Raw genomic sequence first — 27,420 nt, 5'->3', positions numbered from 1 at the left:
GTTTCCCTCTGGGGAAGAGCGAAGAAACTGGGCAGTTTTCTTTAGCAGGAAACAGAGAGAGTGGGTTTAGGCAAGGGTTGGGGACCACGATGTCAGGGCAGATCTGGCAGGTCACCGCAGCAGGGACCTCAGAAAGCAATCAAGAGGAAAGTCCAGCTCGAGGGTGGGGTTCTGGCCTAGGGTAGCAGGGCCCCAAACATAGGTTTTGAGGGATGGGGTCAAATTTCAAATACATGAGAAAAACTAGGGGGTAACAAGAGGATCTCTTCCCTAGTGTCTTAGTGAAACCAGTAGGGTCTTTTGCAGACAGAGCTTGCAAAAACACATGAGAACAGACAGAGCTACACAATTCACACAGAAACTTGGTGTTACTATAATGGGGCTCAGTGACTCCTGGGCCTCCTTTTTAGTTTCATTATAACCAGCTTTTTGTAGGGTTCTGTGTCTGATTCTGTCATTTAGTTTTTGTTTCCATCTCCATTAATTTCTGAAATGTCTCCATAACCAAAGCCAGGCAAAGGAAGGCATACAGGCCCCCTTCATGGTGTGATTAAGGTCTACCCAAGCTGTTTCTTACCAAAATTATCTCCTGTGCACACCCTTCCTCAGAGTGCACTAACAAGGTAGGAAGGACAATGAGAAGGAGGAAGGGGACGGCCAGAAGCACTGCACTACCTGGAGCAGGTATGCATCTTTCCCCCAGGTAGTATTTCTCCAGCCAGAATAACACACAGATGCCCTTGAAGGAGAAAATTCTCATGGACTCTTAATGGTTGCTTAAACTATTTATTTTGATGTTATTTAACGGTGTATAACCACAAAACAAAGAATAAGCTTCTTTTAGCTCTTATGTCTTTATAAAACAAAACAAATTTGCAAATTAAGTAAAAATAATACTATAAATGCAAGTAGTATTCAAAATAGTGCCATTAATTTAAAGTGGTAAATGATGTTGCTTTTCTAAAACTAAATCCTTACTCACAAAACGATGGTGGTCCTGGCTGCTGCTGCATCCTAAATGTCTCTGATGATGTGATGACTCACTGCCCCACCTCTTGTCTCGAATATGCTCCATCAATTAATGTCATCCTACCTGGTACTTAGACAACCATCAACCTAAAATCCAACATGGTACCGAAAGCACATGGCAATACTCGTTCATGTGTGATCGTGCATTACTCTTGTTAGATTGTCAAGGAGGCAAAAACACAAAGTTTAGAAGTTCCTGTAGAGGACTTAGTGATTCTGAGAATACAGTGTCATACCCAGAAGACTGAGAAAGATGAGTTAGTTGGTATTTGCATGCTTAGTGGCAGGGGCACAGGCCTCAATCTGGAGGTAGGAGCCCAAGGGGTAGGTGCAGAATCCTGGGCCACGTGCCTGAGCACATGGTGGGGATTGCTCTCAAGAAAAATCCCAGTGACTTGCAGAACCACCCTGCATAGCCCAGCCTCCTGCTTCCTGTGGATCTGGTCCCTAGAGCCACATGTGCATTCTGTGGATTCCTCAGTGAAAACAACCAGCTGCAGAGATGGACAACAGCAGTTAGTTTGAGGAAGCAGCATGGTGTGGTAGCCAAGAACACTGGACTCAAGTTAGGACTGTGGGTTCCAGCCCTGACTTTCCCACAAACTAGGCATCTGGCTGTGGCCAAGTCTCCCCTCTCTAGGCTTCTATTCTCCCACAGGCAAAGTGAAGAATTTGGACTAAATGAGTGAATCCCAAACCTGGCTAATTATTGAAATCACCTGGCAGCTTTAAAAATGGGTATTTGGGCTCCACTTTCAATCTGCCACTGAATTTCCAGAGTGGGGTGCAGACCCCTCCCCCATCATTATACTGAAAGATCAGTGTCTGGAAACTATTAAAACATCTCAAGGTTCTTCCAGTTCCTCTAAATATCCAGGAGAGGTCGTGCTTGTCAATTTACTTATGTAGGATCCACTTGCTTTAAAATTAATTTCCACACCCAGGGAAGGAAGAATAATAAAATGTGCAGGCTGGGGCTTTGGAGAGGCAGCTCCCAAGGCAACCACACAAGGCCAGGAGGCAGGAGACTAGTGGGAGGGAAGAGGAGCACATTCATCTGTCTACATTGATGGTTGTGAAGTCTCAGGTTTCTTGCAAGAGGTTATCTGTAGCCACCAATAATAGCTCTCTTCTCTAGAACAAAAAATGAAAGATTGGCTTAACGAAACAAAACTGTTCATCCAGCAACCTTGGCTACACTCACAACAACATTTGGCTGCATGAGTTTCCAAATTGGTGTTACAATTGTTTCCCCCCAGGCGGCTGCTCTAGTCCACATCTATCTGGATGGCTCTGTCTTGGTGACTCATGGTGGCTGTGAACTGGGACAAGGCCTGCACACCAAAATGATTCAGGTGAGATAAGTGTCCATTTTCTCAAATGTGTTAATAGAAGAGTATAGCATGTTACAATCAACTTAACAGCTATTTTCTTGTTAAGGAAAATAAATACCATGACACTACGTGCATAAGTCAATTGTAGGACTCATCCTGACTTCAGAAATGCAAAAATGCAGGAGAATGAGGGCAATGGGTATTAGGATTGAGGAAATACATTATATTATTCCTCCTGCACGCAAAAGAACCAAGTCCATAGGTCTCCTGAAAAATGTTATTTGAATTTCCAAAGATAAAATACTCTTAAGCTTTATGGTATTGACTTAAAATCATGATATCCATAAATTTGGAGAGGAGAGCTTTGTTTCGTACAAAGGGTTGCAGCCTGCAGGCTGGCCATCCTGTAGGCTGGGCAGGTGGCCCCCAGCAGAACCAAAAGCAGGCACTTTGAAGGAGGAAGGGTGAGACAGGAATTTATGCTAACCAGGTTGGGTAAGTATACACATTCAACAGGTTACAGGAGGAGCTATAGATATTCACAAAGGGGGGACGCATGTATTCGTAGTAAGCAAACATGTATCACTTTGGGGTGGAGACTTAACATTTAAATGCATTAAAATTGGGCTGTGTACATCTGAAAGTGAAAGAGAGGACACAGATGCCACCTGTGTGAAGTCTCCGTAAACCAGCCAGAACCAGTCCATGGTTCATGGTCTCTTAGCAAGGAATGCTGGTCAGTTGTGTTAAATCTGCATAAAGGGAGGGGAGTCCAGCTGCAGCGTCAGGCAGTTGGTTGAAACCAGTGGTGGAGCAAGTCTCTGGAAAGGGCTGGTTTCTGTTAACCTCAGGAAGGAAAGTCTAATGTCAGTTAGTGAGGGAGAGGGTATAACGAGGCACGTCTGACCTCCCATCCCATCATGGCCAGGAATTCAGTTTTTAAGGTTTCTCTGGGGTCCCCTTGGCCAAAAGGGCATCCATTTAGTCAGTTGGGGAGCTGAGGATTTTATTTTTATTTCTCAATGGCAATTGCTCAAAGCAATCCTATGTTCATTCAAATTCTCAATTAGAAATGAATGCATTTAATAAGATGAGAAATTATGCTCTTAAAATTTTCAGTCTACTTAGGAACATCACATGACTGGCCATTATGTGTGCTAATTCAAAGAAGTGTTTCTAATGTTATCAAAAAAGCAAGAGATTCCTGCAATAGGAAATTTTCCCCTCTTTTTAATGTGAAATAAGAATTTGTTGAATATGACATTTGAATCAAAAATGTGCATGGGAAACAAAGCTTCTCTCCCAATGAGATATAGAGAGAAGATACCCTAAGAAAAGAATATTATTAAGTAGTATTTACTAAATAGTATACTTGGAATTAGAAAAGCACAAAAATCCTCAGGGCTTCTTTGAACATATCTTGCTTCCTCCCAACAAAATCCTTATGCCTGCAAAATGTCCAACAAAGTAAACATAATCCGTTAAATTGTCTGTAAACCACGAGGAAGAGATGAAGGTGAAACAGTAAGATCATGGTCTTGCGCTTGCCTGCACCTGTCCTACTAAATTAGATGTCCCACAGTGAACACATGACTTCCATGACACTGGTCTGAAAAAGAGCATAAATAGGCTCTGCAGTTGGCCATGTGTCTCTCAAATGGAGTGTGTCTTTTACAGTGCCGTTTAAAATCTTCGAATGCATCAGTCTACCTACAAACCCAGGATGCCAGCTTAAGTGTTTGTCTCTACAGTAGAACAGCCAGGTTTTATATTCAGTTCTAAAAAGAACGTAGAGGTTTTTGATTTGGCGGAGGATAAAGTCCATGAAACAAATATTTTTCTTCTGCTTCTGGCAGGTGGCTAGTCGAGAACTCAACATCCCCCAGTCCTACATACACCTGTCTGAAACAAGCACGACCACAGTGCCCAACGCCATCTTCACTGCAGGGTCAATGGGGACAGACATCAACGGAAAGGCCGTGCAGGTGACTTTGCTTTCATTTCTCAGTCACTCCGTGACAGTGCCAGAAAGGACCTTGTCTCACCCCTTCTTTTATAGAAGATGAAACTGAGGCCAAGAAAGGTCAAGTTCTAGGTCATTCAGCTAATTACTGGCAGAGACGAGGCCCCAAGGCAAGTTTCCTGAGGCTCCCATTTGGTGCTCCTTCTGTTGTACTGGGGTGTTCCTCATAATTAATGTGCTGTTGCCTGTGCAAACCTGCACTTTCAGCAACCTCCCTTTTCCTTAGGTAAGAAAGTATCTCCCTTCTCTCATCCCAGCACACCAGAGCAAAGCAGGACAATCCCATCCTAGTTCCACGCAGGGCTTGGGCCAGGCAATCAACCTCTCTAGGAATTCCTTTCCTCTTCTGCAAAACTGGGGGTATAAATACCAGCCAGCTCATAGAATCAGGTGGATTACGGAGATCATGCAATAAAGCCATAACCACCACCTCCTTCTCCACTCCCAGCCTCTAAAAAACTACTGATTGGTCATCATCACCCACGGAACCTGTCTCCACAAAATGACAAGCACCTGGACATAAAGAGAAACACTTAGCCTGTCAAACTTGCCCACATATCATAGGAACCACAGCTCCCCAAAATATGCTCCTTGGCATAGTGGTCACTGAAATGCTCAATGGGAAAAAATAAGGATTCTATAGTGAACAAATTTGGAAAATGTTGCATACTTACTAGATTCCACTCATAGAGGCGTATAAGACATGTTAGCATATTAAAGTCTCTGAAAAGCCCTGCAGTAAAGAAACCTATTTAACTTTGTTTCACTCTGTGTTTTCCAAGTTTATTTAACCATGAAAACATTTTAATTAATATAACACTTCTTAACATCCTGTGGAACCAGTGCCCAAGAAAAACAACGCTGGAAAATTCTAATTTTGATAAAATGTGCAGATGATGGAGTCCGTTTTTCACTTTTCATCCAGATGTTAATTGCCTCGCAAGCACAGTTTGCAAGGAGACACCCAATAAGCAATTAGACGTAGTTTCAGGCATTCATAAGGTGAGACCACCAAAAAAAAAAGAAGAAGAAGAAACAAGAATATTTGGGGAAAGATTTTCATATTTTTAAGATGATTTTTGATGGGTCATCATATGAAAATTCATAAGTCTGGGTGACTTCACATTTATTTTATTGATTCAATGGTGATTTAACAAACATTTACTGAGGCCCACTCTATGCCAGATCCTGTTCTAAGCACTAGGGATGTAGCAATCAATGAAACAGAACAAAATCTCATTGAACTCACATTCAGACAGACAATAAATAAATGTACGAAGCTGTTACTTTGAAGGAGCAGACTCCTACGGGTGTGCTTTTCTCCACCCACGGTTCAGTTTCCCTCTGTGGGCTTCTTCTTCCCTTCCCCTGAATATAATCTACCCATAGTTTTATAATTATTCCAAGACCATTAAAAGCCCACTGATCATTTTTTTTCATGGAAACGATCTCATTTCAGTAATTAAAACGTTCAATCCAAAATTCTAAAATGCACTTCAAATTGGATTGTCTCTGCTGCTCCCCAGCTGGGCCCGCAGGTAGAAAGGGTCAGGTGCAGCTTCTCCCTGTTTGCCCCTCTGTACTTCCTCCCCCTCCCCTCCACCTTTCTAGCCTACATTCTATACCCTATAGAGTCCGAAGACAGAAGGGCATGAAGCTAAGAAGCAGAAAACGTCTTACTTGGCAGCATCAGTGCAATCTGGCCATGTTGCATCTGACTGCTTCCCCCATGAATGTCACTGTGAGCACCTCAGAACGTGCCTTCTGGACATCTTTGATGTGGGCAGTGCCTCTCCTATGGCTTTAACCACTTGTGACCTGCCCCAGACCCACCTTGACAGCGGGGAGGGCTGTGTGGAGGGCAAGCTGGCCACGGCAGAGAGCGCAGAGGGGAGCAAGGTAAAAGAAGAGATGAGAAAGATAGCTGGGTGATGACCATTTTGAAGCTGGATAAAACACAGAAAGGAGGCTATTGTAGTACTATTATCTCCACTTCCGTATATTGTGAAATTTTCTAAAATGCAAAGGAAGCTGGAAAAATTCATTCTGGCATTTGGAGCTTTAGTAGAGGGAGGCAATCCTATAGAAAAACGTAAGGGGAGAGAATTCTCTCAAGAAAGGCATTCTGAAGATAACAAAAGAAAGACAAATGTTCCCTGCAATATCTCACTCTCCTACAGGGAAAATTATCGCAGGAGACCATGAAACTGTTGAGTCTGAAGTTATGCACAGAAGCATGGTGGTTAGGGCATGATAAAGGGCAGAGTGTCTGATGTTTGGACAGGAGTGGGAACTCCAGGACTTAGGTTTGCCTGGAATAGGCACTCTTTTGCAAGGCATCCACTTGTATTGAGGTCAGTGATTGAAAACTGAATGGACCAGCAAAGATAGATCTATGAAAACAGGGATTTCCCTGACACATAAAAAGCCATAGGCCATTTTCCAAAAAGGGGATAATACGAAAGAGCAAAAACCAAGAGGGGGCACGTAGGGTGTTCTGTAGCTGAGATGAATAAGGGCAGAGATGCAGATGGTTTTGGATTTGAATTAAGAGTGGAAGCCAAGCTGGGGCCCGCTGATACCCAGGGGTCAGCAGGTATAATCTCAGGAGTCCAAGATTTCACCTTAATAATTTATTTTCACTTTAATGATAATCTTTTAAAAAATTAAAATAAGTACAGGTGTATTTTGAATCCTCAGAATGACTAGAGTATTGCCATGAGACTCTTTGCCCACATTTGGGACCAAGAGTGTACTTTGTGGCGAAACAACAAGATAGGAGCAGAGATGGACTTCATACATAAATGATGCTCTCTTGCCTAGTGACGAGCAGATGATGGTAAGGTACAAAATGCAAATGTAAATCTAGTGGGAATTGAAATAAGAAGAGTGGAGAGAAAATTGATCCATCAACTAGCACACAATAGGCATGCCGAACTCAAACGCATCTGTGCCGCAGCGATCAATACTTTCTCCACATTCCAAGCAGCAATTTTGCTTCAGAATACATCATCAATCAAGTAAATTCATGCTGTTATTTTGAGTTTTATTGGCCTATAGATGGAAGTGCATGCTCTGACATTTTGTTTTTGTTGTATATTTATAAAGGAGCTGTAACTCTGAAGAGACTCTACCTAGCTCTATGTTAGCATATATTTAAACATTATAATACAAACAATTTTAAGTCAACACTGCAGGATCCACAGAATGCTTTTCCCCTTGAAGAGATTCCATACATCACTCAAGTTTAACAAACTCTGCCTAGAGGACTTGGAAGCAGGTTCACAAAACTGATGGTTTACATTTGAATTGATTTAAGTAGTTAACATTTCGCTATTCCCTGTGCCTTTTATTCCTGATGTTATTTCAAATATTTATTTTTAGAATGCCTGCCAGATTCTTATGGCCCGTCTTCATCCTATCATCAGGAAAAACCCTAAAGGAAAATGGGAGGAGTGGGTGAGTGCTCTCGTTATCATCCCTGCTGGGCAAAGGCGACTACATCCAGGTGGGAAGCAGTCCTGGGCGCACGGGCGCACGGGCGCATGGGTGGTGCCCATTCAAGAAACAAAGCATTTACTAGCATTTGCTTTGACTTTTCCAAAAGAATAAAAGGGATGTCTGTGTTCATTGAAACCCGACTTTATTTCAGAGCCTAACTCCTCACCATGCGTGATAGCAGGATGGGCTCTAAAGTAAGACACACCTAGGGCTGCTGTCTCTGCAATGCCACCACTGGCCTGTCACTTACCCCGTCTTAGTCTGCTGGGCTGCTGTAACAAAGTACCATAAAATGGGTGGCTTATAAACAACAGAAATTTATTTCTCACAGTTCTGGAGGCTGGAAGTCCAAGGTCAAGGCAGCACCAGATTCAGTGTCTGGTGAGGGCCCTTCTCCTGGTTCCTGGATGGCGCCTCCCGGCTGTGTCCTTGCGTGGCGGAAGGGGCAAGGCAGCTCTCTGGGGCCTCTTTTACAAGGGCACTAATCCCATTTAGGAGGGATCTGTCCTCATGACCTAATCGCCTTCCAAAGGCCCCAGAAAGGCCTCACACCATCACGTGGGGGTTAGGATTGCAACATCTGAATTTTGAGGGAGACACAGACATTCAAACTCAGCACCCCCTCAGTGCCTCAGGGCTTTGGTTTTCTCACCTGTACAATGAGGATAGTAGTACTCCTAAGATCAAAGGATCACTCTATTTTTAATAACGATTACTATTATTACCATTTTTATTACTGTTCCCCACCCTACCCAGTTTATTCCAGCAGGAAAGCTGATGTAATCATGTATCCAGACAGCCAAATTATTTGGGAGCAAAACAGGATAAAAATATATACATACATACCCCTCTCCCTAATTTAAAAACCTAAAAAAGGTGAAAAGTAATAAACTTCACACTGAAACCCCAAGAAACAAAGGGTCCCAGAGCACAGCTAGCAGCTGCCTTTGAGCACCGCCCTTGACAAGCATGACCTGCAGCTTATAGCCAGGCACGAGTCTCACTTAGGAAAATGTGGGTCCACAGCTTGGTGCCAACAAGAGGAGGCAAGCCCAGCGTGGAAGGCATTTTTCATTACTTGCCCTAAATTTATATTTCATTGTAATTAATCATCTCTTTCAGATTGCAAAAGCCTTTGAAGACTCCATCAGTCTCTCAGCTACTGGATATTTCAAGTAAAGGACGTTTTTACTCTGGCTTAAATTACACTTGGGCAGGGGCAATGTGCACTCATTAGTCATCAGCCTGGACAGGTGTCCGGAGAGTGCACGGAGCTCTGCTGGGCCTGGGCTTAACCCCTTGGTCGTGGGGCCGTGGGGGTGGAGAAGGAGACGGGGGAGGGCCGGGCGCTGGGGGACAATCCAGAGCCTCCATGGGGCAGCAGCCTTCGGCCCCAGCTATCCACACACACCCAGATGCTGCCCAGCAGCCGCGCGCTGGAGGGTAGGGCTCCGACACCAGTTGATCTTCTCACCATGTCTGCTGTGGAAACTTGCAGCCTGACCACATGGTCCCCTCCAGGGAGAAGGGAGGGAGGCCTCCAGCCCCTGGGTGGAGATGCTGCCTGCTGCCCCTGCAGCCCTGCGGGAGGACTTCCGCCCTGTGCCTCTCCAGCACCCAGCACAGAGGGCGAGCAGACCCCTAGCGGGGAGGGTGCCTTTTCACTCTTCATTTCTCTTCTCAGAGGCTACCAGACAAATATGGACTGGGAGAAGGAGGAAGGCAATGCGTATCCGTATTTTGTTTATGGCGCGTGCTGTTCTGAGGTTGAAGTCGACTGTCTCACCGGGGCTCATAAGGTTGGGAGTGACATTTGTATTCACAGTGTAAACACAAACACTGTAAACAATAATCAACTTGATCCTCCCAGGGGAAGAAACAGGGATAGATATATAATTTTAGTAAAAGTCTATTTTAAATAAATAACATTTTGCATTCTGCATTTTCTCTTGGCGCAGCTCCTTAGGACCGACATCTTCATGGATGCTGCCTTTAGCATAAACCCGGCCGTGGACATTGGACAGGTGCGTGATCCCAGAGCCGCCCCCATGGGGACTTTTGGTCAATCCCGTGTAGCAGCTATTCACTCAAAATACTATTTTCCGGCATCCTCCAAACTTTGTTCATACCTAGTGCAAGTATTCTGTAATATATTACAGAACAGATACACATACATACACACAGATACACATACATACACACACATAAATAAAATACTGAAAGAAAATTCAAGAAAAAGTTAACAATGGTTTCTCTGCATGGCAATAATATATATGATGTATTCTGCTTTATAATTCTCTGTGCTTCCTAACTTTTCTTCAGTGAGCATTAATATGTTCATTATTAGAATATTCTCAAGATATATAATGAAGTTACATTAGTATCCATATTAATATTGAATTTAAACAGACTGCACAATTTAGAGGAATTAGAAAAAGAAATGCTTAAACACAATTTTCCCTCTCTTGCTGAATTTAAATCTGATTTTTATCTCACAAATAAATAAAATTAACTCACCCAAAGTCTTTTTAAACTTGGAATTAAAACCTTTCCCACTGTTGATGTATCCTAGCTTTTTTTCCGGCCTTGTTACTCAAAGTGGGGCCAACAGACCGGACGCATCAGCCCACCCCAGAGCTGCTCACCCGCTCCCAGGTGAGGCTGAGGCAGCTGGTCCTCAGTCTGCACCTGAGTGGCAGTTTGGAGAGATTGAGTAGCTTGGCATCCAACCCTGGCAGACATATGGTGCATCCATCTGCCAATAGCTTCTTGCCATCCTGAGTGCTAAGAGATTGACTTACCTAGCCAGCTTGGCTGAGGGGCTTTAAAAGGAGCAATTATATTGGTCCCTCAGTGTTTTCCCAAAGTGTGGTCCTCAGAGGCTGCCACAGAAGCACCTGTGGCACTTAGGGGAAATATGGATTCCTGGGCCCAGTCCAGACCTGCTCCATCAAAACTTTGCTAGGCTGGGACTTGGAATCTGTACCCAAAATTGATCTTCAGCCTGAAAAGTTTGAGAACTAAGCTAGCCCCAGGCTGTGCTCCCCTTCCCCTCTCCTTCCCCCTGCTTCCAGTTCCAGCTAACTCTTGTGCCTCTTTATTGCTTAAGCAAAGGCAAAAAGGGAGATGTTATGATCGGAAAAGGAAAGAAACCAGAAGTGTGTTAGACTGAGTCTCTTGAGCTTTGATCTTTTCCTTTAGAGACAAGCATTGTTTTTTCCAAATTTAGCATTCAAATTTGCTTACCTATTTATTCCTAAATTTTGTGTTTCAATAAAATGCAAACCGTAGCTCACTAATTTTTATAACCTCCAGGCAAACAACCCCTTTAAAAGGGACCTTTTTCCTAGAGCATAATGGTTTACAAATAGAATTCAACATGCCTTTTAATAAATAGAGTCATTTCTTCCAACCTCCCCTGTTTAACATTGATCTAGTCTCCATATTAATTTATAAAGGAAAGTAAAGAAATCCAGACATTATAATAAACTGCAGTGTCCTGGCTGCGTTTATTCTAGTTCATGTTCCTTTAATGTCGCTTCTTTTTCATCTACTTCAGCAGACATTTATGGAGCATCTACCTACCAGGCACCAGACTTAGAACAGAATACAAGAAAGCCAGGCCTCAATTGCTCATAAGCTAGTGAGAGAGAGGATGAGAGCAAGAGGTGAACAAGGAAAATACCCACCAAGTGCCACCACGACAGGGAGTGGCGTTCAAGGTGCGGCGAGCCTGGAGGAAGCAGTTCCTAAATCCACCTGGGGAGTGGTGGGAGGGTCCAAAGGGCTCCAGAGAGGCCGTAATTCTTCAACTGGAGCAGGGAGCATGAACAGGAGCTGGCCAGATGGACAAGCTGAGGTGGGAATGGGTGAGGAGGGTCAGGAGAAACTGCATTTACGAAGACTCAGTGGTAAGGAAGGACCTAGTGAGTTTGGAGAATTACCGGGAATTTGGCCAATATCAGGTACCCGAGTGTGGGGTACCCAAGGATGAGACCAGGCAAGGTGACGGGCACCAGTTCCTGAGAGACCCTCTGCAAGGCCCACAGCAGTGCTTTCAAGAATGGCGTACTATGACTCAGAACTCCATTTTCATTCACACTGGAATTTTATTCAACCAATGTCATATACTTAGAACCTGTGAACTTTTTGGCTGCAGATTGAGGGAGCATTTATCCAAGGCATGGGATTATATACCACAGAAGAACTGAAATATTCCCCAGAAGGTGTGCTTTACTCTCGCAGTCCAGATGACTACAAAATTCCCACTGTCACGGAGATTCCAGAAGAGTTCTATGTCACTTTAGTGCATTCCCGAAATCCTATCGCCATCTATTCATCCAAGGTAAGAACATAAGACCTCCGTATTAGTTGGCTAGGTCAGTCTTAACAAAATACCACAGATTGGGTGGTTCAAACAACAGAGATTTTCTCACAGTTCTAGAGGCTGGAAGTCCAAGATCAAGGGGTTGGCATGTTGGTTTCTTCTGAGTCCTCTCTCCTCGGCTTGTGATGGCCATCTGCTCCCTCTCCCTGATCTTCCCCCTCGGTCCAGACTTCCTCTTCCTGTAAGGACACCAGTCATATCGACTGGAGCTCAGCCGAATGACCTCATTTTAACTTAATCACATCATTAAAGACCTTCTCTCCAAATACAGTGACATTCTGAGGTTCTGGGGGTTAGGACTTCAACATATGAATTTGGAGGGGGACAGAATTCAACCCATAACAACCTCCCCTTTCAAGAAATTATGAAACAATCCCCTGAATTTGCTCTCTCCTTTGAGTTGTAAATCCCGAAAGGTAGAAGAGGAAAAGAAAAGTAAGTTTGTGACAGAATGACACTCACTGACTCCAGACATCAGAGTAGGGTCTTCATTCTTGAGAGAGATCGCGAAAGAAATTTGAATCAAACAAGAAGGGTTGATAAGGGGCTGCACATCTTGGCTGGTTGGTCTGGGGGCCGCCCTGAGATGAGCCGACGTCACAGGCAAATCCTTCCACCCAGAGCTCTCCTTCCTGCACCCTCCCACCGGTCCTCCAGACTCCATTCCTATGCACACGGCCTCTCCGCACCCTCCCCAAGTCAGAATGGGCTTTCAACCAACTTTCTCACTGACATTTTGCCCATAGACACTGATACCTGAGGTGTCGGCCCCATGCTCCCTGGGGCATGTGGCCTTCAACTAGCCCATAAAGACCCACAGCAAGCAAGTGTGCAAAAACACGACTTCCCCAATTTATGTTCTGTTCTGGGCCCACATCTGGCCAGACAGGAGGCAACTTTAACCTCAGGTCTCCAGAGGATTTCCTCTTTCTAAGGGTAGGTCAAGCTTGGAAAGAAGCCTCTATCTCCACTTCTGTACCAGACTTTGCCCAGGGACATCTCTAAAGGCTGGCCTGGCACAGATACAATCCTGCCACTCAGGGTCTAGTCACCTCCCTGCCAGTTCTGCTCTAAATGGGGCACAAGGTCCCTTCACTCTCACCCCTCCTCTCCACCTCTGAGAAACCCCAGCAGCCCACATCTCCCTCCATATTTGCCTCAGAATAACTCAGGTTATTAACAACTAAAGTCTGAAGAAGCCTTTATCTGCTTAGAGCCCTTGTCCCATCCCTCCACCAAGGACACAGATCACAGACCACACTACCTTGAAGAAAGAAGGAAGAAAAATCAGTCAAAACCAAAAAAGTATTGACGAATCATTCAAAATATAATGCCACTGTAGTGTGAATTCAAAAGCATCCAGCATATGTCCGGGAAGTTGGCACACATGAAAAGAGGCCACCACCTCACTGACTTTCAAGCTCCACTGCAAAGACTCTGGCTGTTTCATTCCGGTCTTGTGTTAAATGCAAATGGTCTGGAGCCAGAGTCCAGTATCCTAGGGCACAAAGGGCTTTGATCTTCAGGACTTTACTGGGTGGGGGAGCAGGAACCTTTAGCTGCCCTGACATCCTGCTGTCCTGGGGCATTTCCACGAGCTTCTCTGGGGAGGACCCACCACACAAATCTTCTTGGGGGGAATTAGATGATGGCAATTCAAAAGCATTCCATTTTGAGGGTTGTAATGACAGAAGGAATGAGTGTGTGTGGGTGTGTATACACTAATTAGCCCTCAAAGACCCATGCATTTCTGATAGCCTTTTGTGCTTCTCTCAGGGATTGGGTGAGGCTGGAATGTTCATGGGATCCTCTGTGCTGTTTGCCATATATGATGCAGTGGCGGCTGCCCGCAGAGAGAGGGGACTAACCAAGACCTTCACCCTGAGCAGCCCAGCAACTCCTGAAGTGATCAGGATGACTTGCGTGGATCAGTTTACTGACATGGTAAGGGGTGTTCCTTTTGTAATCACCCCTTCTGTGGACTTTCATTCTTGGTATGAATTTGATTACCATGACAAAATTACAAGGCAGGTTAATCTTTTTCAATGAAAATTCTCATTTTGCTTCCACTTGCCACTTCTTATATGCTTCAAAGCTGCTGCAAAGTGAGTGAGCCTCTTTAAATAATGGTTTAATTGTTTCAGACCCAAAATAAAAGCACACTCTCGGGCCAAAGTTAATAGCAAATGGACATGGTAGGTGCTTCTTTAAATATTTTACCAAAATGCAGTTGATGTAGTATTAATATTTTGATTACCTCAATAACCAAATATATTAACTAGATACTTGATCTGGTCAATTATGCAGAAAGTATAAGCAAACTAATAAACATAATTTAAATGAATGCATCAAGTCACTGGGCACACCTTGATATGCCTTGTAATCACAAACTAATAGAAGACAGTTCCATTTTCCAGCTACTAAAAATATATCTAGAACTATCATCAGAGGGTATTCCTCTACTGAACTGCTTACTGCAGCCCAGTAAGTCTTTGGTATAAAATTGGATTACACTTTATGCCTTGGAAATTACAAGGCATCTGAGTAAGATGCAACCTATTCCAAATGTAAGAAGTTTATCAGGACAAGGAGATTTATGAATCAAGGACTGAAACAAAAATTAAAATTATATAATTTTAGTAGAATAAAATGGCATTAACTTGCCCTTTCTTAAAAAGCATAATTTGTCTTCTGAATAACAACATTTTTATATAATAACATTTTATTAACAACTATCTACCCTTTTTTGATCTTTTTTAGATTCCCAGAGATGACCCTTCAACGTTCACACCTTGGTCCATCCGTGTGTCTTAATCCTGTGTTTTCTTGAAAATGAAAGCATATATGATTGATCTTAAAAGTCTCAGGCCGGAGAAAAATATAGGTTGGCTTCCAATTATCAAAGATAATTTTAACATCTTTAATGCTACGGTTTAGGTCACTGCATGATTATGTTTTAGGATATAAATTTTCACCAAAATGTAGAAGCTTAGAATCAAAAATTCAAATTTTAGTTTGCATTATCCTGAAATCTACATCACTATGATTTTAAAACATGGTAGAATTTTTATGAACCCAAAACAACTCAAGAAAAACTACTCATGCATTGGTCTTCAGAAATCTGCTCAAGGTCCAGTAAAATTATCCACCCCACCCCACCCCCTGCTGCAAACTCTGAAGATTGGATTTCCCCAAAGCCAGTGAGGTGCTGGTAATAATTGGCTCATCTGGGAAAATCCCAGATTTACAGTGTTTGCAAATTTCCATGGTGTAAATACTCCTACCCTGGCCAATTTCAAGCCACCAACATGAAGTCTCTGAATGTGGAGTTGGAAAGAGATGCTCACAGGCAGTTCTTGTGAGTGGATAAGGCTGTCTCCAGCACTGCAAACCCACCACAGTCCTCAGTTCCCACCACTCCCACATGGTCCATTAGACGAGGCTTCAGGAAGTAACCCTCCAAAGCCTCCTGGTCTTCATCTGCCAGGAGCCAGGTACATGATACAACTTCTTCCTCAACCAGGAGATCACACTGAGTATAACAACAGTCTTAACTTGCTCTTGAGTCCTTTGTTTTATCTTAGTATCTGAAAGTCAGAACCACCTTCCTTTTGCCATCAAAGAAGCACAAAATCCCTGGGGTTCTTTTTCAGTTGTTTCATAGCTATTTCACATTGCATTTTCCAAAGAAGATGTTCAGTCCCACGTGAGGTTTGAGAACAAATTTTAAAACGAACCTTTGTATTGAAAACACAAATAAATACTTGTCAAGGATCTGTGTGCTAGATATTAAAGCTCTGCATTTATTAATAGTAATTTTGTGATAGAGAATAAAAGTGTATAGAAATTGTTTATGTGTATATGAGACCAGGTTAGGAGAGAAGGCTGGTGGTAGAAAGGAAAGACCTCTCTCCAAAAAAAAAAAACCTCACGAGTCAATGTCTCTTATTCTAAGAAAAGCATGTGCGTGCCTGTGTGTTATGTGTGTGTGTGGTGTGTGTGTGTGTACATGTATCTTTAAATGTCTGTTTGAATGCACTCAATAATCTAGATTTCCTGGAACCTAACCCACGAGAACCTCACTGTGCCAGACAGAACAATAAAAATAGGGTCACTGGTATATTTTTCTAGCAGTAAAATAGGAAGACACATTTATCACAAACGCAAATTAATTACAAAAGTGTTCTACTTCATAGACTGTAGGGGCACAGCCTCTAATATCATAGAAATTGCATTTTTGCAAAATAAATCTATTTCGACAACATTTCATTAACTTGAAGAATTGGGATGGGGGATATATTTACAGAAATAATACATTTTAAAGAATAGCAGGTTTTAAACACATGATTAATATCTTAATGCCTTTAAATATTAAATTGACAATTTGTAGTGTCTATTATATTACACACTTAACCCATATTACTAATTTAGATAAATATCTATCATTGTCCAATTCTAAAATGTTATTCCAGTGATAATTGGGCTAAAAGTACAAGATGCAGTATTTTTAACCAGTGGACTCAGTAATGATCAAGCACCGTTTTGATTATAAAAGCATGTGATCATTAACTCTGGGCAAAACTTCTATTGCTTGCTCCTGGTGGAAACTTTGCATTACTGTTGCTTAATTATGGGTTAAATCAAAGTTTATGGGAAGAGATATAATGTGTGGCAGTTGCTACACTTGCTGTGCTTCTCCTTTTGACTTAAAGTACCTGTGGTGAAGGATGTCCTACTTCTCCTGGGCCAAAAGTTTATGACAGAAGGGTTAGTATCACCTTACAAGAACTGGAAAAATGGAGTTGAGCGAAGAGTTGCAGACATGGAGTTGGTATCTGCTTAGTGTCTTGAATCTGCAGACACTTGCATGCACCCAGGTTTTGGAAAAGGTCAGAAAAAGGGCTGAGACAGAAGGGCTTAAAGATTTATGTTGTTTCTTTTAAGGAAATAAATCTTTAAATCCCTGCACTTGATACTTGCAATGACGTCAATTGGGCACATTCTGCACACTATCAGTACACACAGTATTGCAGGTGGAACTCTCCAGACAGAGGCTGAGTCAGAGTCTGGAGAGCAGGGCGTTTCTCAGGGATCGACACCTGGCAGAGGAAGGGTGAAGAAGCAGAGTTAGGCAGAGGGAGACGTGGAACTGTGGTGCAGCTTGAGGAGCACCAGGAACCCAGCAAGGGGCCCTGGGAGCGAGCATTGTCCCAGAGTTGCCCTGCTTCAGCTGAAATGTCCCCCCTGGATCACTGCAGTCTCTAATGGGGCTGTCACAAGAAGGGCGTGACCTGGAGGAAGGAGGCTGTCTGCTCTGAGGCTGCCCCTGCAGGTGCTGGTGGTGTGGACTCCACTCCCCACTGGGCCAAGTCCTTCCTCACAGGGGTCAGGGCGGCCACTTCCTCATCTACCTCACAGACCCATCAGAGCTATTCTTCCCGACTCCCGTGAGTTTATTAACATGCAAATCTTGCATTGGTATAAGTAGCAAAATCACATTTAGTTACACATTGGATGAATTTCCTTTATAGAAAAGAATAATTTTACATTCAAAGAAATACACAATTTACATTTTGTAACATTTCAATATTTTAAGTCAGCACTTGCCCCAGAAGTTCCACGTTATATGTTTGCTGTATCCTTTCCTTACTTATTCAAATGTCTTTAATGAAATTCAGTTATTAGCATACTGTGCGCAAGTGCTGTTATTAATTACAGATGAAACTTCAGAGAACTCTCTTCCCTGAGTTCCACTATCTGGAATTGACACTAATCCAAAAAATTGACTTGCTCTGCATAAGTAAGTGATCATGTGGAAATGTTCAAGAAAATGACTTTCTGCAGAGCACTAAAGCCCTGAGCTGACAAAAGATAGGTCTGTAAGTAGCATTATAAGAAAACATAAATTTTATCCCAGAATGTCATAACAATGCCTTAGCGCCTATTTATTATCTAATATTTCCCAAAAATTATAATCAAAGAACTTTGGTGACCAGGTCAAGCATTTAGTTCACTTGCTAGGGAATATGCTATGAGACACTCCCTCTTTGGCATTGATTAAATTCACATAGATACTGGGGTCTATTTTTAGAGTCTTTCATCAGTTCCACTGATCTGGTTGTCTATCCTTATCCCAACACCATAACTAACATGAGTCACGTGTCAAGTTGTCCCTCACTGTTCTTATTTTTCACATTCTTCTTAGCTATTTTGTTTCATACCCTCAAAAATTTTCATTTTATCCAATTTCCCCTAAAAACTTAGGTGGGATTCTAATTAGAATTATATTAAATTTATATATTAATTTTAATAGAATTTACTTCTTATATTAACTTTGCATCTGAGAACATTATATGTCTTTCCATTTATGTAGATTTTGTTTCATGAGTACATTCCTATACTTTTCTGGAGGAGGGCTAAATTTATTCTTAAGTATTCTACGTTTTACAGCTACTATGAATCAAATTTTTTCCACTTCCACTTTTGAGTGCTTACCTATATGGCAGTAAAAGCTGTTAATTTTTTTAATATTTACATTACATCCAATCACTAGATCAAGCTTTCTGTGCCAATATTTATATCAATTTATACTAGTTATTTCAGTTTTTCATTATTTTATTGTATCTATTATAACCTCCAAGGCAATGTTATACGATAATGGAAAGAAAAACCATCCCTATCTAATCCCTGATTTTAATTGAAATTTTTTACTTACCTTTAAGGATAATATTGTTACTGGTATATTATCCCTTGACACATTGCTGAATTCTATTCACTAGTATTTTACTTAGAATATCTCTATCTGCATTCATAAGCAGGGCTCTGCTACAATTTTTTTGTACTATCTGTGTTGTGTTTTGATATTAAAATGTTACTTGCTTTATAAGATGAATTAGGGAGAATTTACATTTATATATGCCAGGGAGAGTTTAAATAACATTGCCATCATCTTAATGATTACATAAAATTCATCTGTAAATTCATTTGTTTCTGGTGTGTTGTTCAACGACACGGTTTTAATCTTTTCCATTCTCTTCCTTTTTTTTTTTACTAGTTAATGGTTAATTTTATAGTATGTGACCCACATCACAATAAAAAAGTAATGATGTAATAATTGTAAAACAGGTAGCAAAGACTGCCCTTCCTTAATAAGTTGTCCTATTGTTTACATTGGCATGTTATGGCTTTAACCCTTCTGTATTTTCATACTCTCATTTTTTCACTCTAAATGTTTCTCTCGTAAATAGTATACAGTATATCTAGGTTTGTGTTTTTTCCCTAATCCAATCTGCTAGTGGTTATCTTTAAGTGGTAGAATTAATTTCATTCACATTTCTTATAATTATTTAAAAACTTTGTATTTTACTTCATACCTATCATATTTTACACATGTAACATATAATTTAAATTATATAAATATACAGAAAAATCATCCCTATATAATCCCTAATTTTAATTGAAATTTTTTTACTTACCTTTAGGAATAATATTACTTACTGATATATATTGTGTATTTTATACCGTGGTTTCCTTTTTTTTTCCTTTTCATTATTTTTGCTGGTGTTTTCCAGCTGTGAGCAATTCCATTTCTTCTCTTGTTAATTTGGAAGTCAAACTGTACCACTAGTTGTTCATCTCCATTTACCTCCTCTAACAAACAGACACATATTTCTCTACCACTAGTTGAAAACAAGATATCCAATATTTCCCTCACAAAAATTTACTCTTCCCTGGCCTCCTGCTCTGTCTGTCCTCCTGTTTCCACCCCGTGCTCCAGGAAGAAAATACTTAGGTAACTGTTCCTCTCATCCACACCCCCTAGCAGTCCCCAGCCCTTAAGCTTTTACAGTTGCTGCGTGTTGTAGTTCTAGACTCTTTTTTTTGTTTTTTGTTTTTTTGGTTTTTTTTTGTGAGACAGAGTCTTGCTCTTTTGCCCTGGCTAGAGTGCCATGGCGTCAGCCTCTCTCACAGCAACCTCAAACCCCTGGGCTCAAGCAATCCTCCTGCCTCAGCCTCCCCAGTAGCTGGGACTACAGGCATGTGCCACCATGCCTGGCTAATTTTTATATATATATATATTTTTTTTTTTTAGTTGTCCAGATAATTTCTTCTATTTTTAGTAGAGATGGGGTCTCGTTCTTGCTCAGGCTGGTCTCAAACTCCTGACCTCAAGCAATCCTGCTGCCTCAGCCTCCCAGAGTGCTAGGATTACAGGCGTGAGCCACCACGCCCGGCCTTAGTTCTAGACTCTTAATTGAATTTCCCCCTTGCATTATGACTTTTTATGATTTATATTACACATTCCCAAACAGCCTGCCCTTATCCATCTAGGCTTCCCTTCCTCTTCACCTTTCTTATCTGAATTGGTTTTTGTTTGATTTTTTTCCTCGGGTGGGATGGTCTTAATCTGGGTGGGAAGTTTGCTCCACTTGCAGGGTCTCCATTGCCCTGTTTCCTCTCAGCGACCAGAGATGCTCTCCTGCACTCTCGTGTCCACAGTGGCAGCTGAGAAATTTGATGCCAGTTCATTTCTTTTCCCTCATAAAAAACTTAATTGTTCAGCCTAGTACCTTGTAAGATAGTCCCTTTTTCCTTGGAGTTCGAAAGTGGTACCAGGGCCAGGGCAGTGGCTCACACCTGTAATCCTCGCACTTTGGGAGGGTGAGGCAGGAGGATTGCTTGAGGCCAGAAGTTTGAGACCAGCTTCTTGGGTCTATATCAGTTTCCCAGGGCTGCCCTAACAAAGTACCATGCACTGGCTGGCTTAAAACAACAGAAAGCTATTCTATCACAGTTCTGGAGTCTAGAGGTTTGAAATCAAAGCATCAGCAGGGTCATCCTTCTTCTGAAGGCTCTAAGTAGGTTTCTTCCTTGCCTCTTCTTAGCTTATGGGAGTTACCGGCAATCCTTGGTGCTCCTTGGCTTGTAGATACATCACTCCAATCTCTGTCTCCATCCTCACCTGGCATGTTCTGCCCATGTGCCTGTCTTCAAATTTCCCTCTCCTTGTAAGGACACCAGTCATTAGACTTACGGGCTACCCTAATCCAGTGCGACCTCATCTTAACATGATGACATTTACAAAGATCCCACTTTCAAATAACACCACACTGGGGACACAGTTCAACTCCCTTGAATGCTTTTTGATTTGTCAGCTAGCTGGACTTCAGCTTAGTTATTGGAGTATCCTAAGAGGCACCAGCCACAGAGTATAGAAGGCAAAATGATCCTAAGTCACCCCACACCGCCCCCACACACCCCCACCTCCCCCACCCCAGCTCCACCCCCCTACCCCGCCCACCTGCCGTAGAGTAGAAGCAGGAAGGCTGCCAGGGCCCCACGGAGGCAAGTGGATGAAGCCTCCCAGCCTTACGGCTCTCCTGACTCCTCACACTCGCCCAGCCTCAGGGGAGGAAGGGCTCAGTAGACCCCTCGGCACTCCTGACTGCCATCCACACCAGTGCCAGACTTTCTCTCCACGCCCCAGCCCCACTCCCAGGACCAGGCTCTCCTTCAGACTCGCAGGGTCTTGGGTGCTGCTCTCCAGGCATTCCCCCAGCTAAGGGGGAGAGAACCCCTCTGCCACAGAGCCTGAGGCCCCAGTGGCACCCAGCTTCCCCAGCTCACCAGGGGCAGAAAGATGGGAGCTGGGAGGGGAAGGGCGGGGGCCTCACAGACCAAAGGCTGAGAACAAAAGGTCTGGAACACAGAGCCCGAGCTCTCAGGATCCTAAAAGTACCCACTGTCAGTCCACTTACCCGTGTTCCATCTTTGGATTTTGAAAAACTCAAAACAGAAGGCAGCACCCCAGTGACATCAAAGCAGTGGCCAGTACTTTTCCATTGACATCAGTGAGCAGGATGTTACAGTTTCTTTTCCAGAAATAAAGTTTGTTTGAATCGCTGGGGAAGGCAGTGCCCTGTCTAATATTAATTCTTCCATTGGGTAACAGGTTTTTCTATGGAAATCATAAGACCTTTACTAAAACAAACATGCAAGCACCTGGGTCAATATATGTGGAATTTCTCTCACCTACTAGAAAAAAAAATCATTTAAAAGTGAAGAAATTTAATCTTCCCTTTTTATTAAAGAAGAAAAAAAGAAATGGGAAAAAAAGCAGTAGTTGCTTTTTTCTGTTGTCTCAAGTAAGAATTGAGAGTCAGCAAGACCTGGCAGAGACCACATCCCACCCTCTCAGTGTGGGCAACCCTTCGTCCACTCTGAAGAAAGCTGTTTTCAAACTGAGTCCCCAGAGCACTGGGGCTTTCTCAAAAGAGGGAAAGCCTGAGAACTTCAGGCCTCGACCCCAGTCCCCTCTGCTAGAGCAGCAACTTATTTTGTTTCATTTGTTTACACCTGACAGGATTTCATTCCAAGTTTTCCCTGGCTCAAACAAGATTGAAAAACAATTCTCTAAAACCTTTCCCTGGTCAATTTTCAGTTTCCCAGCAATTAATGCATTTGCTTCCCTAATCCAAAGTACTTTTATATCTTCCAAATCTAATACCATAATCCAGCTTTAGTACTCTAACACCAGTCTTCTACTTTCAATGCTTGTGTTTTATGTTGACGCTGAAGGATTTACTCCAGTAACTATTTTGAAACAACATGATTCATGCTTTTTACCGTCCTTGGCAGCATCGCGCTCCTGTGGATGGTAACCGCGTGCTCTCTGTGTTTACCAGCTGCCCTCTTTTATTTTCTTTAATTTTTTTTTCAGTTTTTTAGAAATTTCAGACTATTACAGGGGTATGAATGTTTTGGCTACATGAATTGCTTTTGTATAGTTTGAGTCAAAGTTATAAGTGTGCCCATCACCAAGTAATGTGCATTGTACCCATTAGGAATGTGTGATTTTACTCATCTCCTCCTCCCCCGCCATCTGCTTGATTTCCTAGGAGTTTTACTTCCATATGTGCACATGAGTGTTGATCAATTAGTTCCAATTTAATAGTGAGTATATGTGGTGTTTGTTTTTCCATTCTTGCAATACTTCACTTAGAAGAATGGTCTCCAGTTCCATCCAGGTTGTTACAAAAGGTATTAGTTCACCTTTTTTCTTATAGCTGAGTAGTACTCCATGGTATACATACACGCATTTTATTAAGCTGCTCATGTATTGATGGGCACTTGGGTTGGTTCCACATCTTTGCAATTGTGAATTGTGCTGCCATAAACATTCGCGTGCTAGCTGCCCTCTTTTAAAGGGAAGAGTGAGATGGTGAACAGATCGTGGACCCTTGGAAACAACCCCTGTGTTGTTTTCCCCTGTAGGGAAGCTGGTATAAGAAGAGCCTGTGTCTCCTCAGCCTCCTTTCTCCTCCCCCCGGCTCCACCTCCACTCCTAATTCTTGTGGAATCAACTCCTACTCCTCTTTCAGGCCCAACATCCCTTCCTCAGGGAGGTCTTTTCTGATTCCTTTTCTCGTCCCCAAAATAAGGCTGATTTCTCTCTTCTATGCCTGTCAGAAGCATAAATGTTTAATTGCATGTTAATTGTCTTACTAAACCTTAAATGCCTCAGAGAAAGAAAACTCACAGATCTTGTTCTCCACTATACTCTACTACTTAACATAGTGCCTGGTGCAAGGCAGAGGCTCAATTACTACTAGTTGAATGAATGAATGAATGAATGAATGAATCACTGACATCTCTTTCATTTAAAGTATTTTAGGTAATCAGTCAAGCATCGACTAACCCCTACAGTGAATAAGTGGTCATTTATGCTGAACACTGTGGGGGATACAACCAGCTATTCTAAACTTTAGGGTCTTACTACCTAATTGGAAAAATGAGACACAAACAGTGAAAAGATAATCAATTCATTAAAGGCAGATAAGAAACTAGCTTCCGGGTTCCCGGTTTAATAAATGAAAAGCAAAGAAGCAATGCCTTTGGAAGGCAGGGAGAGGAGAGGAGGGAGGTTGGGAGCTGCTTTCTGAGGGCAGAGGAAGAGGGAGGGAGGGTGATCTCAGTGGGGAGGGGCAGGTCGTTACCACTGCAGGGCCTTCTCCAGCCATTCAACGCTCACTTACCAGGCTTTACTCCCTGGGAGGCACCATTCTAGGCCCTGGGATCCTGGGGTGAACTGAAAGCAATGTCTCTGCCCTCCTAGAGTTTATATTCTAGCGGAGAAAGCAAATAAAAAGAGAAGCAAGTATCTGAGTCAAGTAGCAATGGATGCTGTGGAGGATATGAAACAGGCTGGTGGGACAGAGAGTGACGAGGTGCCACGTAAGACGGGGGGTCAGGGAAGAGCTCGGACCCAAATAACAGGAGGGCACCAGGGCCTGAGACAGGAAAGAATTTAGCATATTCAAGAAGCAGGAGGGGAGAATGTGGCTGAAGACACTCAGAGAGGTGGGCACGGGGGAGGTGGGGGGCCGAGGGAGTGCTCGGTGCAATGGGAGGCCGTTGGAAAGTTATGGGTAAGAAAATGTCAGGTTTAAAGGTTTAAGCAGAAGGACAGTGAGAAGAGTAGTTTGGCTGGAGCGGAAGATTTTTTTTTTTTTAAACTGAAAAGCAAGAGAGTCAGCAGAAAGAACAAGAACAGCCTGTGAAAGGCTTTGCATACGGGGCTCAGGAGTCCAGACCCCATGTTCCAGGCCTCAGAGGGCCACTGGGGGCTTTTCCACAGGATTAATGTGATCAAAAATGTCCTGATATCTCCAGGAATGGTATGATCAAAAGCTGACCTGAGAGCCTACCTAATTCACAGTGTGATCTCTCCGACTGCCCCTGTCACGACCCTGTTGTAGATTTATTCAGAAACCTTTCAACACATATGAAACACCCACCTGTACACTCAAACACACGGGCACGTGCATAAACACTCATCTCCACTGGTGCCTGAAAACTGGGGTGCCTGAGGGCCTAGGCATTGAACTGTCCAGAAATTTGGGAGCTGGAACTCCCTTTGATCGGGAGTAGCTCTGTGGTAAAAAGGGTTCTGACGCCACATCCCGACCAAGTGAGAAAGAAGATCTTCCTCAATTAGCCAAGTCAGGAGGGTGCCAGGGACTTGCTGTTTCTGGCCTGACACCACTGCAGAGCGAGTGGTCCTCATAAGACAAAGGGTTGACTGTGACGACCATGCCAGGGCTCCACAAACTCATGGAGGAAGCGCTGGGGAGCAGAGAGACCTTGCCTCATCTCTGAAACCAAACACGAAAGCAGCTCCCTGCTTCATCCATGCCTGAGGCCAAGTCCTGGGCATCACTTCAGCTGAAAGAATAAGAACTGCTGGCCGGGCCTGGTGGCTCACGCCTGTAATCCTAGCACTCTGGGAGGCCGAGGTGGGTGGATCGCTCGAGGTCAGGAGTTCGAGACCAGCCTGAGCAAGAGCGAGACCCCGTCTCTACTAAAAATAGAAAGAAATTAGCTGGCCAACTAAAAATATATATAGAAAAAATTAGCCAGGCATGGTGGCGCATGCCTGTAGTCCCAGCTACTGCGGAGGCTGAGGCAGGAGGATCGCTTGAGCCCAGGAGTTTGAGGTTGCTGTGAGCTAGGCTGACGCCATGGCACTCACTCTAGCCGGGCAACAGAGCGAGACTCTGTCTCAAAAAAAAAAAAAAAATGAATAAGAACTACTTAGTCTTATCTGCAAATATCTGATCTGAGGTGTTCAGAAAGAACAAACATGATATTTTTCTTTTTATCAAGGATTCTGTCTCTGTACTTCCTAGGTGTTACAAACCAGGAGATTGGGTTTTAGTTCCTGCTTTGCCACTGACTTCTGAGTGACTCTGAGCTTCTGACCTCACCTCCCTGGGCCTCAGTCTATTTACCTGCACAGTGGTTGCCTTGACTCGATCACTGTTCTCCAGTGGGACGACCCTGGGGGTGGGAAGGAAGTAGGAAAGCACCCCACACCTCCACGGTGACTAGGGCACAGACTGGACTTGACCATGTGATTTCCTATGAGGAGATGTTTCTGCAACTAGAATAAGAAAAAAGCTGGGGAAAGTGGGAGGTCTCAGAAAGCTCACTTCTCGTTGTCTTTGAAAAAATGAAATCCCTCCAGGGTACATTCCTGGGGCTGAGGCAATGTGCAAAGTGGGTTTAAGCTTGGATCGTTGTTTATGATTTTCACACTGACACCCTCAAACTTCAGAGAAAGCAAGAGGAGGTGTGGGCTGTGTACTGAGCCAGCTACGAAGCCAGGATTGGTGGGAGACAGAGGGAGGCTCGAGTTAAGAGGCTGGGCCAGACAGGTGCCCTTGACTTAAAAAGCCTCAAAGCAAGGAAATCTCTACCTCCTGCCCTCCTCTCTGAGGCTCCAGGCTGCCTGTTTCTACACAGGGAGAGATTCCAGCTGGTTGGACCTAAATCTTTCCACTCGATTCTGTGCTGGTGCAAAGAGCATTCCCACCTGGAGCTGTAGGGGAAACCTGTTTACAGGTGTGATGCCTTGCCCGCCGCAATCGGATGAGCTGGTGTTCTTCGTGAACGGGAGGAAGGTAAGTGCTGGGTGTTCCCACCGTGGCTCCAGAGACAGCAGGAAACCAGTAGCTTGAAGGGCGCTCTTGTGGTCATTGGGCTGAGCCCCCTCCAGTCAGGGGCAAGAAGCCAGGGGCTGGGGACCCATCCTAATTTGGCCTGTCCCCCACAACCAGAGCTCAGCGCCTGGGGATAGGGAGGAAGCGGTAGAGCACATGCCTTGGTGTTGGATGAATCCATATAACCTTGTACAAGTCCCTTCGCCTCCCTGAGTCAGAGTCTCACCTTTGGAATCCACTCCCAGGGCGAGTGTAAAGGTGACAAGAAAGCTGCTTCCTTCGTTGGTTAGGAACCCCAAGTGCTGCTCAGCACTGGGTGCTGGGCCTGATACGTGGAAGCACTTTATCTGGTAACACATCTTGATCCTCAAATTCAGAAAGACAAGAAATGGAGCCTTTTTTCGATTTTTATATTTATCAACTTACTTTTGTGTTGTTATTGAATCCCCATTATTCAGAATCAGCTGAAATGTCATCACAGTCGATTGGAGTCCTCCTCTTCCCTGGGTTGTAGCTAAGTTCCGTGGGGAACCTATGTGACAAGGGAAGGGCTCTCCATTGCCAACGCCCCCTGCATCCTGCCCTCCAGTCCTCACCGTCGACCCACGCAGGCCACTGGTTGCCCCTCAGTGCCCTCCCAAGGCC

At 43.5% G+C, this 27,420-nt stretch overlaps 2 protein-coding genes and 1 long non-coding RNA gene across 3 annotated transcripts in view; 2 read left to right on the top strand and 1 right to left on the bottom strand.

The window, feature by feature from the left end:
• Nucleotides 1-15,088, top strand: part of LOC123643320 (aldehyde oxidase 4) — a 61,447-nt gene extending 46,359 nt beyond the window's left edge. The window contains exons 27-35 of the mRNA XM_045558787.1: nucleotides 2,289-2,384; nucleotides 4,220-4,348; nucleotides 7,771-7,845; nucleotides 9,010-9,062; nucleotides 9,572-9,686; nucleotides 9,846-9,911; nucleotides 12,047-12,232; nucleotides 14,051-14,218; nucleotides 15,035-15,088. Of these exons, the coding sequence (XP_045414743.1) occupies nucleotides 2,289-2,384; nucleotides 4,220-4,348; nucleotides 7,771-7,845; nucleotides 9,010-9,062; nucleotides 9,572-9,686; nucleotides 9,846-9,911; nucleotides 12,047-12,232; nucleotides 14,051-14,218; nucleotides 15,035-15,088 (942 nt within the window). The remainder of the gene's footprint in view (nucleotides 1-2,288; nucleotides 2,385-4,219; nucleotides 4,349-7,770; nucleotides 7,846-9,009; nucleotides 9,063-9,571; nucleotides 9,687-9,845; nucleotides 9,912-12,046; nucleotides 12,233-14,050; nucleotides 14,219-15,034) is intronic.
• On the bottom strand, nucleotides 12,025-22,116 carry LOC123643321. The gene is made up of 3 exons (XR_006736758.1): nucleotides 22,033-22,116; nucleotides 12,324-12,453; nucleotides 12,025-12,219 (listed from the first exon to the last, which is right to left on the bottom strand). It is a non-coding gene; the product is annotated as an uncharacterized LOC123643321 (long non-coding RNA).
• Nucleotides 22,117-26,526: 4,410 nt separating this feature from the next.
• Nucleotides 26,527-27,420, top strand: part of LOC123643621 (aldehyde oxidase 2) — a 77,907-nt gene continuing 77,013 nt past the window's right edge. Inside the window, exon 1 of the mRNA XM_045559224.1 lies at nucleotides 26,527-26,736. Coding sequence (XP_045415180.1) covers nucleotides 26,683-26,736 — 54 coding nt within the window. The 5' untranslated portion in view covers nucleotides 26,527-26,682. The remainder of the gene's footprint in view (nucleotides 26,737-27,420) is intronic.

Source organism: Lemur catta, chromosome 8 (assembly GCF_020740605.2).
Source record: "Lemur catta isolate mLemCat1 chromosome 8, mLemCat1.pri, whole genome shotgun sequence".
Lineage (NCBI taxonomy): Eukaryota > Metazoa > Chordata > Mammalia > Primates > Lemuridae > Lemur > Lemur catta.
The sequence above is the reverse complement of the archived record's forward strand: the minus strand, read 5'-3'. Positions and strand labels throughout refer to the sequence as shown.